Source organism: Pogona vitticeps, chromosome 4 (genome assembly GCF_051106095.1).
Source record: "Pogona vitticeps strain Pit_001003342236 chromosome 4, PviZW2.1, whole genome shotgun sequence".
NCBI classification, from domain to species: Eukaryota; Metazoa; Chordata; class Lepidosauria; order Squamata; family Agamidae; genus Pogona; species Pogona vitticeps.
The window spans coordinates 76,855,471-76,873,776 of NC_135786.1; the positions used below are offsets into that span (position 1 = coordinate 76,855,471).

Below are 18,306 nucleotides of genomic sequence, written 5' to 3' on the forward strand. Positions count from 1 at the left end.
CCCCATGCAAAATTACACCAACAAGATTTTGCCGCTCACATTTTTTTTTCCTGCTTTTTAAATTGTTAGAATATAGCTCCACTGTGAAAGTGAAACACTTATTAAAAGCTTACCTTATCATTCAGGCAATGTCAAACAGATCTCCATGGTTTTTTACTATCCAGTCTCCTCCCTCTGTGTGCCCAAGACTGTAATAACATGTGTATCATTGCATCAGCACACACACACACAAAATCTTCTTCTCCCTTCCTCATATTCTTGGCACTGTGTGAAAACCAGCTCTGGAAGATCCCTCCAGTTTTGGAAGGACCAACTGAGCTGCAGTGAAGAGGGGCTGATCTCCCTCTTTCCACTGATTCCCCAGCAGAAATTGAGCAACTGATAATGCTCAATGTAGCAGATAGCCCAGACGTCACCTGTCCGTCACTGCGGAACCTTGGCGGGAAAGCCAATAGAGAGACCCGAAGGCGGGGCCAGAGAGGAGTTTGAGGAGTCGGGAAGAAGGAGAGAGAAGGCTGGAAAGAGGGTTAGAGAGCTGGAGGCTTGGGAATTGGACCAAGAGGGTCAGAGATTGATAGACAGAGTTAAGAGAGTGATTTGATTTGAATGAACCAAACCTTGTTTAATATATGTGATTCACTCCCTGTGATTTATACTGCAATCTCCAACTGATTATTAACCCCACCTGGTTCAATAAACTGATTGTGTTTGGCAGCATAAGTGTCCAGTACTTAATTGATGTTGAAGAAATAACATCTGGTAGCAGCGAGAAGAGGAGGAAGGATTATGAGCCTTTGTGAGGATGAGATAAAACAGGGGCCACAACGGCGAGCGCCACACTCAAAATATTTACATTTGTAACATTGCGTTATATATATATTTTTTCAAATACATAGTTTATCAGAACTCCCTTGATCCATTGCAGCCACTGATCTATCAAGGAGCTAGGAAACTGTTGTGGAAAATAGTGCCAGGTGTAGGAAAATTGCTATGTCTATGTATTAGGTTTCTAAAAACTTAATTTGTGTGTACAGAATGAATATGTACCTATTACACTGGATGCTGCCCAAAGATTTAGAACAACATGGAAATAATTGATGGTTCTTGGCTATGTAGGTATTTATTTAAAACCTTCTCTGAAATATGGGATTGTTTTTGTTTTTCTTTCTTACTAGACATGGAGATGACTTGATAGTTACACCGTTTGCACAGGTATGTTTCAAATAGTCTAACACACAGGCAAGAAATATATATTTGTTTATAGATTTATTATTTATTTATTTAAGATATTTATATCCTGTCTTTCTCCTCAAGAGGACTCAAGGTGGCTTACAGTACTGAAACAAACAATATTAATAACTAAAAATGATAACAGTCACACATACTGGAATCTGAAATAAAGCAAAGTTATTCTACATATGCTTAAAAAACACAACCCAGCCATGACAGGGACCAAAAAGAGGTGTGGGTTGGCATAGATAAGGTCAGGCTGGTTCATGATTTCCTGTACACCATGTGGATTTCAGAAATAGGACTAAACCAGCCCATCCCTAACCAAGATAAAATTGTGGAACAAAATTGTACCATAAGGTTCTGTTTCTGGCTCCAGTTATTATTAAGCTGCTGCTGGTGGGCTAACAATAACTGGAGCCCGAAGTGAAATTACATTTGAGAACCCCAAAGTGAAATTTCAAGTACTACATATCCAAGTCTGGGAGACTGAGGCTCCAGAGTCATCCTCCTTCTTCACAGCTCTTCTTTCCTTCCTCAGAATAGAATCCCAAACCCCTTGGCTTGCCCCCATTGCTCTGTAATCCTTTGTGGACATTGAGTCCAAATCCTACCAGGCTGGCATTGTTATTGTTACTGCTTTATGCTTTCCTATTGCTCGTTGCTTGACTATTGTTTGCACCCTATAAGATCAGATTCTGTGCTTTTCATTACTGCCATATCATCCCAAACACACCTGATTTTTTCTGATTTTGAAAGCTAATCAGGGTCATTTCTGTCTCATACATGGATGCTAATCCTAGCTGGAGACCACTGGGTACACAGGATTAGGAAAGACTACTACTTAAAAACCTGCGAAGCTGCTGCAAGACAGAGTTGGCAGTATTGGACTAGATGGGCTCAGGGAAAGGCACTTCTCTATGTCCCAGTATACTTTTCCTCCCACACCACATGTGCCAAGATGTATAGGAGAGGAAGATAATTCTGTCTGCTGCTACAGGTGTGATTATCATGTCACTACAAAAGTGCTCCGTTTGGAGGCTTAGTATGAAGTGTGTCCCTTATAACCATTCAGACCTTGTACATACAACATATGAGCAATTTTGGCTAGATGGGAAACTAAAGGGTAGATAAACATATGCAGCTATAAATTTTATAAAGGTTAGTGAATAATAATAATAATAGCTGCTTTGGTGTTTATGATATATGTGTAGAGCTTAAATATGAGTGAATTACTATATTGATTATATAGGCAAGATTAGATGTACAATATTCTTCTTACCTGTAAAAGTGGGGATCCCTCAGAAATGTAATAAGTGGGCCTAGAGCTTCTGTGTGGGGAGGTGTGTGTGGTTAAGCTACTTTATGATGAAATTAGAATTGTTGATGATAAGTATTGGATAGAAGGGTATGCAGGTGAAAGAATCTATAGAGATTTTATATCCCTGGTTCATACGTGGAGCAAAGAAATATAACAAAAATGGGAAAGGTACTTGCTGAATGTCCTAAATGGTTGATAAGTACAGGTAATGCCTAAACTAGATCACATATTCTGACCACAATTGTTTACTGATGACAAGCCAGAAACATGAAGATACTAAGTAATTCATGAACTATAGTTGGTCGATGCAACTAAGAGTGGCTTGAATATAAGATCAATACAGGTTTAAGTTTATATATTGACAATTTATGTATGTTAATCATTGGGGTTTATGTAGTCAGAATTATATATCAAATGGATTTGGCCTAAAGATGTTAAGTAGCAGAATATGGTACATCCAGTCAGTATTGTATGTTAGATGGATATATGGAAAATATTCTCCCCGATTATGTGTTTTGTGTTTGTTTTGTATGTCTGTTTGTGTTATTAATTAATAAAAAGAAAGAAAGAAAGAAAGACCTTGTACATACAACATACAGAACCCATCAGAGAATTTTTTTATATAAAATAAACAAGAACTTTTCCTATGGTGTTAGTAAAAGGGCCAGTATTGCTGAGCTGAAAAGAGGCCTGTTCTAATTATCACATTGATTTGTAGGTAAACTCTGGATTGCCACAAGTACTGAGCGATCTGCAATTATTCAAACCTAGCAGCTTTGCTAACTAATACATGGGTGGTTAACTGCACCCCTCCTACTCTGGCCTTGCCCTGCCCCAGGTACCATGTCCCAAATTCAGCCCCCTTGCTGATTTTGGACAGTTGCTCTCATGAGCGTCCACAGGGGGATGAGGAGTGTGTTTGTCCTCCTGCAGAATCCTAAACTGTTGTTATATTAACAAGTGCAGACAGATGCATTGTGTTGTAGTGGCACACGCTAATCATGTGAATTATGTTTACATACCACTCTGCTCCCCTCCAAATTCCTACAGACACCCTTGGTTGCCATGACTCATGTTAAGTCACTGGAAATTTCTAACCATGCATGAGTGTTAAGCTCAACAGCTTGTGTCATTTATTTTCCACCAGTAAATACTGAGGGAGCTTACAGATTTCACTGTCCACAGCTTTAACTGTTACATATATACATTTTGTTTTTATTTTATCTTATCTCTTCATAGGTCCTGGCAAGTCTCAGAAGTGTAAGAAATAATTTTACATTACTGACAAATCTGCAAGGAACATCAAACAAGTAAGCCACATCTTTTTTTTTTTACTTTATATGTATGTATTGATTTTTCTACTGAGATAACACATTCAGAAGTTAATTCTGTTAACACTTATTAGGGAGTAAGTTTCAGTGGACTCAGTGTAAATTATTTCTCATTAGACAGTCAATAGGTGTGCACTGTAACACAGATATCAAGCTGATTTTTGCAAATGTAGCTTTTGAGTTGCAGATACTTGTCTGGAAGCTTACTGTAAAATATCTGTGTAAACCAAATTTAATACAGGTAGCTTATCACCTACTTTTTGTGAATCATGAAAATCCAAGGCCAAGATCCTATGCTCTACTTCCGCCTCAAGAATCAGAACCTTCTTTCCCTGCCACCCCTTTCCACAGCTCTCCATGGAGCCAAAAGCATCTCCCTGACCTCCAAAGCAAGTGTTTAGGTACACAGGGAACTGCAGGAAGAATAGGAATGCACTGCCTTTGCAAAAGCAATGGGATCCAGTGTATACCATTGGATCCTAGTAAGAATGATTGTGTTGAGACTGGATTTCCTTATAGTAGCAGGGCTCATCAAGGTTATTAAACTAACAATGTAAATGTTAGGTGGTAGCCAAATCTTAAGGACTGTAACTTGAGAAGGGCCACCTAATAACTTTATCCTCAGTTGAACATTAAACCAATAACTTCCAAGTGTCAGTCTGATCTTGATTTAAAAGTACATGTGATAATATATATTTCTTTGCTTAGTATGAAGCTTGTCCCTTACAAGTAGCCCCCTCCACACACATGACATTTTTTTCAGATCATAATTTCATTTTTTGTAATTCTACATTTAACAGATTTGCTTCACACCAGTAACACCATGTTTATATGCAGCAACTTCACCAATGTGTGTCTTCCTCTTTGAAACACATTTTAGGGAGGTACACAGAAAATAAAATGCTGATCCTCATGAGAAAGCTCTGCATATGAACTGATGTATTGCGGAATAGCCACTAAACAGATTTAGCTTCAGGTGGCATCCGCACCACTCACATAACCATGTGAATAGTTCTCAGTCAGCTCATATTAAGGGGGCAAAAACCAGGCATATTCGAACGCAGCTTTCAGACCTGAGTGTATCCACAAACAAGAGAATCATAGTGTTATTATTTATTCTTCTGCAGGAGGTCTCCAGCGGCAAATCCACCACCAATCCCCAGGGTTAATGTTCAAGGTATGTGCTCTGTTGAAAAAAAAGATGTGTTTAAGTGAAAAAATGTTTTGTTTACTTGTTTTACATACAGCTTTGTTAAGAATGCTGTTAATCCCATTAAGAATCAACTCAAGAGCTCATGTCTCAACAAACATATGATATAACCAGGGCCAATACACTTACCAGCACATAACAAATCTCTGTTGTACACAACTTAATCAGATCCACAATGTTTCGGTCTCCATTTTCCTTGCATTGTTTTTCTTCATTCATGCATAAGTGGAAGAAAAACTATTAATCAGGCCATTCTGTCATTGCAACACTGGTTAAGCATACTTTTTTAAAAAAAAAAGAAAAGAAAACAATCCTTGCACTTTAGTGGTTTGTGGTTGAGAAGTAGTGCCTGGAAAATTACTTTTAAGAAGAATTACAGCAGCAACTAGCTGAAGCCACCCACAACTGATCAGTGAGATGATAATGATAGGGGGGGGAGGTAGATGTCATAACACCATCTTGCCACTGCTCAGTTATAGATGCTTCATGTTCATTCTTCTTAAAGGCGATTTTCCATGCTCTTTTAAGGAGGTAATTATGTTGGAAAGGAGAGAGTTTGCTTTCAGAAATCAGGGTACAGGGAAACTATGTACAGATGGCAAAATGCACATGCAAAACATTGGCTAGAGGAAGAGAACAGTGGTAGACAGGAAGAGAGTGAAGGAAATGATTCATTGATGAAATGTGGGGAGGAATTACAGTAAAAGGATTCAAGTGACAAGAATCAGAGCAACCAGTTCATGAACATTTTTACATAGAAACTTCTGCAAAAATATATTGCCTTGAAATCTCCATGCAGTTAGGAAATGAGGCTGTACTAATCTGTTAGCATGTTTAAATGGAAATATTACACTGCAATCCTATATGCACTGAGAGATTTGTATAGGATTGCACTGATAGTTACTTATCCACAAGTTTTCTTAGTCCATGCAACATCCCATAAGGCTTCCTGAGGCTCATGCAACAGCCCTGTCTGTAGCTAATGACAGTATAACTGCCTTTGATAGGATATTTATGCAAGCAACATATATGCCTCAGATACCCAGTGTGGTGTTGTGGATAGAGTAATGGACTGGAACTCAGGAGGCCTGAGTTCAAATCCCTGCTCAGCCATGGACATTCATTGGAGGTGGGCAACTGGTAAAACAAACCCTTAAGTACCTCTCTTACCTTGAAAGCCCTGTTAATGTCACTGTAAGTCAGTTCTGACTAGATGGCACATAACAAAGACATGTCTCACTGTTGTCCTTTAGCACAGAAAAATTAGTTAGAATGTAAGTATATTGCTGTCAAGTCTGAACCAAACCTTAGCTCATCAGATGACTTGGATTATCATTCCCATAAACCTTAATTGTTGTTCATCTTGGTTGGGATTAATGGAAGTTTTAGTGCAAAACACCTGAAAGGCCAAGGTTTCCGTCCTCTACACTGTATGATATTTCTCCACTCTGATACCTCGACATTCAGGTACGTAACCCTAACAATGTAACTTCATTTCTAACAGTGGACATAAACAAGATAATGTTAGAATATATTGATTTGGACTTTTTTGTGTACATTCAGTGTACTCTGACAGAAATATTTGGGAGTACATGGTGTCCTAATTTAGAAAGTGGAATACATTTGGAAACAGATGTCTTTCTAGAATTCCAGCCAGCAGCTATTAGACATAGCAAAAGTGTTCCATTCATTTTGATACTGCATGTTCCCCCCCCCTTCTCCAGTTTTGAGCAAAAGAGTGGGGGGAAGATGACTAGAGATGGCTAAACAAAATATATTGGCAGAATTGTCAATAGGATGTTATTGTTGATATTGTACTTTTGGCTTGCCTTCCTTGCTCCTGTGGAAGAAATACTTCCCAGAAAAATACGGTCAGCTGAATAAGAGTATTTTGACACAAATATGGAGAAATACACAGTTGTTTTCCATTTGTGACATTTAATGTTTGGTTATTGTTGTTTTTGGCCCCAAGGCTGTGAATCTATTGTGGAGGTTTTGCATTATCCTGAAAGTCAAGCTCCTTTAGTTATTGGCCTGTGCAGTTCATCCCTTAGGTGGCCACCTGATGCTTTTGTAATAGTTGTATGGAATGTGGCTACTCGAGTATTACAGTGCTGAAGACTGCCTGTGACGTCAACAGTGAAAAGTCACACAGCTCCTCCCCCCACCCGCCCAGTCAACCTCAAGAACAAATAAAATAGTAATCTTTCACAATGCTCCTTTCATGCAAAGAGTATTGAAAACTGTATGTTGTACAGGGAGAATCCCCAGCTGTCCCTTTCACCTCCAATTTTAAAGAACAGAGATAGTTTCCACAGGACCTGTCTACCATGCCCATAATAATATTTCATCAGAAAGTGAAAGACTTATTTAAACTAAAGGTAGAATTCTTAGTGGGATATCTACTGGTAAATGTTTGGTCAGTTAGCATTTCATCAAAATCATAGGTGATTTTCCATGTAGTAAATGTGAGATTTACATTTTTTTAAAAAAAATGCAAAATAGTCTCCAGCTTTTATTTCTATTTTATTTTATTTTTAATAGGGATTTTGCTTTTGTAGAAAGTTTCCCCTTAAAAAGCATGCCAGGCCCCTAAGTGCCCATTAATTATATTGTCAGTATAAACTACACCAATATATCTTTCTAAAACAAAAACAAAAAAACACCTGTTTCCACTGCCATTTGCAAGGAAAACAGCATACAATTTTAACAAAAAGTAAATACCAGAGAAGGTATATATTCTAGAGCAATCAGTGCTTGGAAAAATCATGTATCAACAGTTACTGTCACTGTATTAGAGTAGAAGTTCATAATACAGGCTCCTCCCAGGCCAGCTTTTTACTGTATTGCCCAGGTGCTTCACTTCATCCATGGAAGTTGATAGGCAGTCCAGATTATGATCTCGTCCATCTGTAACCCTCTCAAATTTTTACACAGTTCATCCTTTTTTTTCTTATTGAAAAATCTATTAAAGAAATAAAATAAAATAGCAGCACCAGTGCTTTCTGTTTGTGAGTGGGAGGCACCTTTTCACTGGAAACATCTTTAGACATTGCTAGGCTTCTTTGTTTGGTGGGAGGATGTGTGGTGTGAGGCAAAATGTTAAATGCTTCCACACCCCAAACCTCTCGTGTAGCACAGAGAAGCTGCAATTCTCTGTTGTTGTTGTTTTAAAAGTTATTCTGTAACTTAGCACTGTTATTTATTTTAAACGAGCTACAATTGAGTCTGCTTCATTCCATTGCATTCTTAAAACTGAAGATTTTGTAAGTCAAACAGGGTACATTTATAGAAATATAGATATGTTTCTAAACTAAATAGTTTACAAACAGTCTCAATATTTAAATCCCCATTAGAAATCAGTCACTTTTGTATTCACGAAGGCTTTCACGGCCAGGATCTAATGGTTGTTTTGGGCTTTTCAGGCTCTTTGTCCATGTTCTGAAGGTTGTTCTTCCTAATGTTTCGCCAGTCTCTGTGGCCGGCATCTTCAGAGGACAGCTGGCCACAGAGACTGGCAAACCGTTAGGAAGAACAACCTTCAGAACACGGCCAAAGAGCCCGAAAAACCCACAACAACCATCAGTCATTTTTGCTTAACAAATGCTAGATATAACTTCAGGGGAAAATAATTACTGTGGAATTAGTTTGATTTTTTTCCAAGCTGTACACACAAGGAAAAGAAATTGCTCCAAACGATACCCCTAGAATTCCACAGGTAACCAGTCAAAGTACAGTGGTGCCCTGCATAGTGACAATAATCTGTGCAGCAAAAATCGCTGCAAAGCGATTTCGTCGCTATGCGGGTTTAAAAAGCCCATAGGAATGCGTTGAAACCCCTTCAATGCATTCCTATGGGCTTCAAACTCACCTTAAAATGAAAATCCTCCATACGGCTGCCATTTTCGCTACCCGGTAAGCGAGGAATCTGGGCGAAAGCACAGCCATTTTTTTACCCGGTGGCGATTTTGGAACCGCTGATCAGCTGTTGGGAAATCATCGCTATGCGATGATCGGTATGCGAAACAGGGTACCGATCATCGCGAAGCGATTTTTCCCTATCTAAATCATTGCAATGCAATCGCAAAAGCAATCGCAAAAAAATCGTTGCTATGCAGATTCATCGTTAAACGGGGCGCCAGTTAAGCGAGGCACCACTGTATTCCCCTTTTTTTCAGAAAAAAACTCCATCCCATCGGACTTGGTGGGGCTTACATCTATGTAAAGGGTTTATAGGGTTGCAATCCTTTAAACAGACTCAGTGACAGCACTGTTGGATATGGTTTCACTCTCAGATTGAACCATGCAAGAGTTTACATGGATAACAAACAGGGTTATGCTCAGCTCGAAACAATACATGCTGAGTTCCACCCTGTGATTTCAACCTCTGTGCTGTGATTTCAACCTCTGTGCTGTAAGAGTGATAAAAACATTCTTGGACTCTTCAAATGTTTCACTCAGTAAGAAGGTTAAGGTTTGGCCCCAGTGAATAGTTTAAAAAGAAAATATTGATTTTTGTGTCCCGTTTCCTGCATATCCTTTCCTGTATTAACACAATTTTTAACATTTCATGAACCCTTGTTTGCTAGCTTCCTGTCCATATCCACATGTTTTTCTTCATCTGATATGCTTTTAGATTTCTCCTCCAATACATTGTACTATGTGGACTGTTGTGCTTTTTACACTGTGTGTTTTAGAAGTAACATGTGTCTTGTTAGTCTGGCATTTTGAAAGGGCTTGATTCTTTAGCTCACACTGACAATTTTTATTTTCAGACATTAATGTTATACATTCTATTTATTCATGTGCCATATTGCCTTGTAGCAGGAAGCATTTTTATTTTGTTTCTGTGAAAGAAATATAGCCTAGAAATGCTTCCCAATAGCTCAAGCAATGTGATTTGTTGCCACAAATTGCTTCTCTCATTAACTTGGCTAGCCGCTCCGTTTACATATTTTGTCATTATAGCTTGATTCATATATGCCACACAAGAAACTGTCATGAGCTGAATCAGAGACTGTTTCTTTGTTTTTGACTGTGACTTATATCCTGTTATGAGAAGCATAAAACTCCTAAAGCCACCTAATAGAAATGAACAGAAGATTTCTACGTGAAGAAAGCTGACTTCTTTCAGCATTTGCACTGGGAACTGGTACAGAGTTTAGCAAACAAATAGCATTTCTTTTCCTTTTTCAAAGGTTTGTAAAAAGGGTCAGTTGACCCTACTTAAGCACATAACAATTCCTATCAGTTAATACAATGCATTTCTAAGTTTACAGATGCTTCACATACATTTTCTCAGAAACACTCAGAGCAATCCTGCAAGGTAGGCTTCCGTTGTTATCCCCATGATGCCAGGGAGGATCTGTGGCTGATAGACTATTGCCTTGCCAAAAACATGAGTTGGCAACTGAGACTGCATTTGAACTGGAGATTTCCCAGTTTATTTATGTATTATACGTACTTTACGTACTTCATTCATTCATTCATTGTTATACTTCTAGACCACCCATCTGGCAAAAAATTACTACTTTGGGTGATATATAATACTAAGACAACAAACCAACATCGCATACCAGATAAAAGCATAACATACAATATATTCTATAGGCTAGTTACTGCAGTGGCTACTTACTGCATTAACTTTCCTTTCAACAGTATTCATCCATCCTTGCCAGAGTGAGGAAGAATAACATGTACCAAGAACACATCCTGTGTTTTGGCCTAATAATCAACCAGATTTTCCTCTTTCATTTCGTTGTAATTACAGGCCCAAGGAACATATAGAACTGTTTTCATAAATTAAAGACTCTTAAGAGGTCAAAAAAGGGCAACTATCTGACAAATAAACAAATCTAGATATGAGAATATGTGTTCTGCAACTGTTTGAGAAACTTTAAGACCATGCTGATGCACTGGTTAGTGAATTCAAGTAGGTCAAGGGAGATCTGGGTTGAAATCTCTAGTCAAGCCACCTTGGGCATTCACCTGCTCTCAGCCTAACCTATTTATAAGGTTATTATGATAAAATTGGAGTGGAAGACTATTTATGCTGCCTCTGTCTCCTGGGAAGAAATGTACTAAACAAATATGTGCCACAACTGACGTATTTAGTCAAAATTGTTGAATGTTATCCCTGAAACAAAAGCAAAAGCAAAAAAAAGGAGGAAATGTGCCATTACAACAATGTAGCTGCAGTTTATTTCTACATTTGGAGCATTTATTTGAAGATTTAAAATGACACCATTAGTCATAATATAATAGAACACTAGCATCTAATAGTAAAGTAAATATTACATTTACAGCAATGGAAAAAGATTTCCTTTTTATCACTGAATCTTGCTTTGAATTTTTATGTTGTTTATGTCCCATCAAGTTGTTCCCAACCATATGAATGAGTGCTCTCTAAAATGTCCTGTCCTCAACAATCCTGCTCGGCTATGGAAACTCAGGTCTGTGGGTTCCTTTAAGGACTCAGTCCATTTGATCTTCTTTTCCTGCTGCCTTCCACCTTTCCCTGCATTATTGTCTTTTCCAGAGAATCCTGCCGTCTCATGATGTGCCCAAAGTAGGACAGCCTCAGTTTCAACATTTTTACCTCCCAAGATAGTTCAGGCTTGATTTAATTCTCTATGAATTTAAGCATCATATATTAAATGTGCAATGTTGTCCACATAGTAAAGGAGAAAAATACCTGTTTTAAAATCATGTGGGGAGGGAGCAATCCTAATAACTTGTAAAAAATTATTTGGTCTGTCCTACTGAGAAGTTGCCATTCTGGACTGTTTTTCACAATATCAATTTTCTGTTCGGAATGGGCACAGGAATATTGTTCTATGAATAATCTTAACTTGCTGTATCCATCTCATCTAGTCACGTATGTATTGTGAATTTGGTTTGGTTATCCTACTCAAAAGTTGCCATTCTGGGTTATTGTTTTCCGTTCCAGCTGGGTTTTGGCCAATAAATAGTTAATAAAACAGTAGTATTCAATGGATTTTAGATCTAAAATGTTGTTCTGATTTTTGTCCATCAGATCCCACTACATACTGTATGCCATCAATTTTTCTTAAGAAGTCTCCATTCAGACCCATTCAATTATATTCCAGTTTTTACCTAATCCCTCTTTTATACCCAAGGGGTTCCATGACATGTTGGGGGTACAAAAATGCCCCCAGGGGGGTGTATGCAAGGAGGAGGAAAACAACTTTCCAGAATGCTTAAAGAAAAAGAAGAGAGCCCCCTTATTTAATTAAAGGGTTCCACGAAGGAGAATGTAACAATAGTGTTACCAGTGCCCTAAAAAGCAATGCTTTGGTGAGTTTTTGCATTATTGTTAATAATGCTGCTCCTTATTGCATGTGAACTTGATGAGTCATGATAACAACTTTAATGTATTACCTCCAAGCTCTTGACAGATCGCATGCTTTTCATGTACGAGCTCCCTATTTCAGTCCCCAACATTTCCAAGCAAGGACAGCAAAAATCACCATCCCAAACCAAATCTATAAAGGCAATCCAAGTGCAGGTTGGACTAATAGGAAAATGATACAAGACAGCTTGTAATGGTTGTCTGTTCCAATTGGAAGGTTTGTATGTTCAGTTCAAATGTGTAAAATGATCCCTCAATATTTTCCAAATATTTCGTCTGAAATCTGAAAAACTCAATTTATTTTCAGGACAAGCAACAAGTGTGCCAATCCAGCTCTAGATAGGCCCATTCATGTTAACTGAGATGCCAAGCTTGTCCAACATGTATTAAAAATTCTTTATTTTAGTTTCTGACTCTTTACTGCAGATCCCCATCCATTTGCTGTTTGTGTGTGTGTTTGTGTGTGTAAACCCCTGTAGGCAAAGATTTAGCATTAATATTTTGCAAAGGAGTTTGTCTGCATATAGTGCTGTGTAAATAGTACTGAAAATAAAATCAACTTTGTCCTGCACTACTAGCTGACTACAGATGAACCAGTAATATCAGTATTGCATACATCCTCCCCACACACACAGAAAGAAAGAAAATAGGTGTCTGAATAAACAGACTAGTTAGCAATGTTTTGCTTGAAATGAAAGATTAATGATCTTCAAGACCCTCTGCTATCAATAATTTAGCAAACTAAAGGTATCATTTTAATCTAATGTACGATCTAGCATCATGTTTAAAGAACAAAATCATTTTATTGGGGCCTAAAACAATTGCTTATTCACAAAATCATTGTATAAAAAACATGGTATTGCTACAAAAAGGAGGAAGAAAGAAAAAGCTCCAGGTTTTTTTTCTTAAGGAATGATATGCTCAAGAAGACATTGCCTGGCTGTTATGCTTTGCAATATTAGTCTGTGGATTTATGCAACAAATCACCTACAACCTCCCAAGGCTCACAGGATTAAAATACTGTAAAAATTCCAATGCAAGGAACAGGTGTCAAATGGTATTCTAATGTCCCTGATACTCCAACTGTCCTTTCCAGTAAGCCTTCACATTTGCTTAAGCTTCCTGCATGCATTGGTATATCAAATATTTACAATTCTGTTTGTTTTTTAAATATATATATGGGTGTGTATGATCTTATATATGCATGAATGATAAAAGAAAATAGATAAGTGAATAGTTGGGCTGCCAGTTACTCATAGGTATTGGGACCATCCACAGAAATACTTTCTGAACCTCTTTATTTTAATCAGCATGGTTTTGAATGTACATGTGGTAAATTAACGATGACAATATGCTGTCATAGCCCCAAATCTCATGACAAGCTCTGAGGATTTTCTCACCCAGCTCAAGGTATGCATACTGATGCTTTGGGATGAAGCTGCTAATGCTCTTGACCAAATTCTCCACACACCCATTCAGTTATGGAGGGGAAATAACTACTGCTGTTTATTTATACTTCATTTTTAAAGAAGTTCGTTGTGGTTTTACCTCACACTAGACATGTGAGATGGACATAAATACATGGAATTAGAGTAAAAAAGTAATAACATTTTCCTGAAATGACCACAGAATGAGTTATGGATTGTGTCAAGGAAAGTCAGAAGGTTTGATGCCTACTATGTCTGCACAGTTAGGACTGTCATATTCCAGTCTTCCAAATGCAGGTATGAAACCCAGTTTTAATAATGAACAAATGAGGCTGTCTGATTCACATACTAAGCAAATTAAGCTTATTAATTTTTATTGTTTTCCTACCAAAATATTTTAGCTTTGACATCATTTAGAGAGAAAATACGGATATGAAAGCTGAAATCAGCAGAGAGTAAGGCACGGTTTCCTTCAGGAGTACAGATTGAATTACTACTGGAAAAGATCCTAGCAGCTCTCTTTGTACTATCTGACTTCTCTCTCTCTCTCTCTCTCTCTCTCTCTCTCTCTCTCTCTCTCTCTCTCTCTCTCTCTCTCTCTCTCTCTCTCACACACACACACACACACACACACACACACACACACACACACACACACACACACACACACACACACACACACACACACACACACACACACACACACACACACACACACACACACACACCGTATATAGCAGGCTCCAGCCCAAAGTTGTATCTTCCATATTTTTCTTTCATAGCAGATATTGGAAAATTAATGTTTTTGAACTACACTGTCCAGAATTCATGAGTCAACATGCCAGTCCAAACAGTCTGAGAACAGCAGTCCAAGAAAACAACTTTGTTAATCTCTGCTTCCTAGTAAATATAAATATGTTAATCTCCCATGTACAGTTACAGAGATGTGAGACTCATAAGTAGAAAATATATATGAATAAACCATTCAAAGAGGCATGTTATACTCCCCCAAAAAATGCATATGGAACTAGTTCTTCCCAAAGGACATAATAACAGGACACAAACACCTTATTATGTTGTCTTGTAGATATCATAGTAATTTATGTTATCTGCAAGATCTAATCAGAGTGAATGATTTGCTCACTGGTTCATACTGAGGTGATTCTTGAAAAATAATTGGTCAAAAGAGTTTGTATCTCCAATTCTATCAGGGCTAGAGAATCTGAGAAGTTTGGGATTTGGAACAGCTGATTGTCTCAACAGGCAGTCAGGTGGCGTGTCTAAAATCTGGGCAAAACCCAACCAGCCGGGTAATATGGCAACTCCACATATGAACTAGATTACCCTGAAACAAATCCAATTTGACATCATTTGAGTTTACTGTTAGCAAATAAAAGATTGCTGTGAACCTTAAAAATGGAGTGGCATGATTTTATGGCATACTATCGCATTTTAAATTAGAGAAAGAATGGTACTTCTATGAAAACACAAGCTAGTGCAGTGGAAGAGATTAGAAAGTTCCTTGTCAGGATCTCTAAATAAAGCAAAGGGAAGGTGTACTAGAAATACATAAGAGGCATACAATTGTGGTCCAAAATTATAAATGTCTGTTCCTGAGACTACACTCTACTCATCTGAAGAAGTGGGCTACAGTCCACAAAAGCTAATTCCAAATAAAGCTTTTTAATCTTTAAGGTGTTCCAAGATTTTGTTGTAACAGAATATAGATTAACATGATTGTCAGCTACCTATCTAGACATCTAGAAATTAGTTTGATTGTCTAGACTATGCTCTGTATTCCCAAAATCTAACATAGCAGATCCCCACTACTATTAAGTAAAGTTCTGAAAAACAACAGAGCCCCTCAAAGTATGGGCTATTTTAAAATGCAGTAGCGTAATTGGTTGGTTAGTGGTTTTGTTTGTTTGTTTTTTGCAGTGAAGCTTGAGGTGCTGTAGATAATAGGAACCATATGATAACGTGAGCTGTTACTTTGTTAGTAGTGTAGATATTTAAAGTATGGACTGTAAAGGGGGGGGGATCTGAAATTGCCTGAAATTAATAAATTGTGTAGCATGTGTCTGGTAAATCTTAAAAACCAGTGCACTACCTTTAGATAAATATTAACGTGCGAGTTCTCTAAAGATCCTGGTTACAACATCAGTTCTGTTTCCTGCATTGAAAACGTAGTTCATTCCCACAGAGAATCCACGTCTCATTTTCCCATTGCTTAGAAACACACACCCCCGAAAGTTGGAATCATGCATCTTAGTAAGTATTTCAGTTATGCTATTGACGTCAATGCAGTCATTAAATAGATTGCTGGCCCTCCCAGCACTGAGTGTGTGCCAAAGACCTAGAGGCAGACACGTTTTAAAAGAAGAACATCAAGTTTTCTTTAAGCAGCTCAAGAGGATAAGGTGAAAAGTTTCTTCCTTAATATCCCTCTGTGTTCTTCACTAACCCTGCTGTCTTTTGGGGTGGGGAGCTGTTACTTTTCATTCCTGAGAAAACTTGATGGGCTCATTGAGGTGTTGTCATTCAGTTACTAGGTACATAAACAATTTTAAACGAGTGACTAAAGAATAATTTCTTGTGACCAGCTCCAACTGAAAAGTGATCCTAATTTTACATCTTGTAGCTCAAGAGACTTACATGTATCATGTAACGTTAGTCAGCCACACCTTTTTAGCCTTTGACTCCAGACGTTCTTCAGGGATTGATTTCATGGGGTTGGTTAAAAAAAATAGATGCCATTTCTCCTCAGCGAGCCTCCTGTGGGCTCCGAAGACATGTAAGCCAATCACCGTTGCCTAGCAACAGATATAAACTGTTCCCCATCAGCCACACCTGTGGACCCTCATGTTAGGCATTCCACACGTGCTATATCCATCATGTGCTCGGTCATTCCACTCAGTCCAACTGCCTTCTAGGGCAGCTGAGCAAGTTAACAGTGATGTCAGTGGGACTCCCCCGAGCGTAGTCAAGGAACCCTTCTGAGGTTCCAGTGGGGAGGAGGGCGAAGGAAGGACACTTCCAAGATTTGAGTGACCGAGAGATTCATTCATTATGTTAACCAGGGCAATGCGTACTTCCTAGAGCTGTCCCATCTTCCTTAGACACACAGTACAGGACATGCAGCTGTCCCAGACCGAATGGATTGGACAGAACAGAGTTTTCCTTTAAAAGAATCTCTAAGCTCTGCAAGTTGAGGATAGACCGCACCTCTAAAAATGTGGTGGACAACTTTACTCTTTGGTGGAAAAATCAGGTATGTTTGAGATAAAGGCAGAAGGTTGCTCTCTGGACATTAAACCCTTATTTTCTTGTAAATTGCCCTTTATTGTTCCTTGTCTCCCTGCCCGATCGTGTTTCCTTCTTCCATACATGGAAGCCCATTTTCTTTCAGAGTCTTTCCCAATATAAGCAGAAGGACTCCATTTCCCCACCCACCCCTACCCTGCTACTGCATCTGCTGAAACCAATCCACTAATCAACTTTTCCTCACAGCTCCAATGTAGAAAAATGGAACCTAAAAGAAAAAACAAACAACATTGAGCCTGATTAAAAATGAATCTCAGGTTTATCAGATGTGCTTAACTGAGAAGATGGATAGCTTTCCTGCACTGACTTGTATTTAAAAGCTGGAGCTGCTTGAGTGCAGAGGTAATCTGTGAATTTTTGCTTTCTACTTAAAATCTCTTGTCCAAACGGCAATTTCATTCTACTCTTGTGATATGAGATTACTGTGGTCAGCCTTACTATTACTCAGTGTAAAGCAACTGCCTCAGGTAGAAAATGCAGGTGAAGGCATGTGTGTGTATGTACGAAGACACAACATTCCTCCTGAGTTCCCCAGCAATTCTCCTATACTGGACATAGCTGTGTGTGTGCCACATGCATGCTGTACTTCATCTGCTACACTAGCTTGTTGCTTCCAGGTACAGTGGAGGACAATGTCTCATTATCAATGCTGAACTAAAATTCAACCATCTGTGCCTTCCAGATGGGGGAGAGGGAGGAAATGTGATCTCCTTCTTTGCCTCAGGCTACAAAATGGTTTGGGCCCATCCTGGCTATTATTTCAAAGCAGCATGGTCCTGCCTTGAACCTGGTTTCACAGATCTGTGCCCGCTGGGGAAGGGAGAGGAATGCCAATAAGTACTCTGTATAGCCTGCGAACATAAGGGAAGGTTTGCACATGTCGAATAGTTTAAAAATCAGACATCAAACTCTGTGAAAATATATTCGAAATGCCATTTTTAAATGACATTTTGAAGCTAAGATTTAGAGCATGAGAATGTCTGTGCTGACAGCTGAGGATTCAATTCAGGTTCTCAAGAAGACAGAAGATAAGTTACTTCTAGAATCTTTGAATTAACTGTGTCTCACACCTGCATTCTCCCCTGCCCCTC

At 38.5% G+C, this 18,306-nt stretch overlaps 1 protein-coding gene and 1 long non-coding RNA gene across 8 annotated transcripts in view; one reads left to right on the forward strand and one right to left on the reverse strand.

Moving 5' to 3' along the window:
• The window catches only part of PDE4B (phosphodiesterase 4B), a 316,990-nt gene that overhangs the window by 246,443 nt on the left and 52,241 nt on the right, over window positions 1–18,306 (forward strand). For 5 of the 7 annotated variants that reach the window (XM_072997776.2, XM_072997778.2, XM_072997777.2 and 2 more), the window contains 3 exons: window positions 1,176–1,212; window positions 3,791–3,861; window positions 5,010–5,059. In XM_072997776.2, the coding sequence (XP_072853877.1) occupies window positions 1,176–1,212; window positions 3,791–3,861; window positions 5,010–5,059 (158 nt within the window). The other 2 variants (XM_078392961.1, XM_072997781.2) reach the window with 2 other exon arrangements.
• On the reverse strand, window positions 1,153–5,344 carry LOC144589079 (uncharacterized). The gene is made up of 2 exons (XR_013544974.1): window positions 5,222–5,344; window positions 1,153–5,068 (listed from the first exon to the last, which is right to left on the reverse strand). It is a non-coding gene; the product is annotated as an uncharacterized LOC144589079 (long non-coding RNA).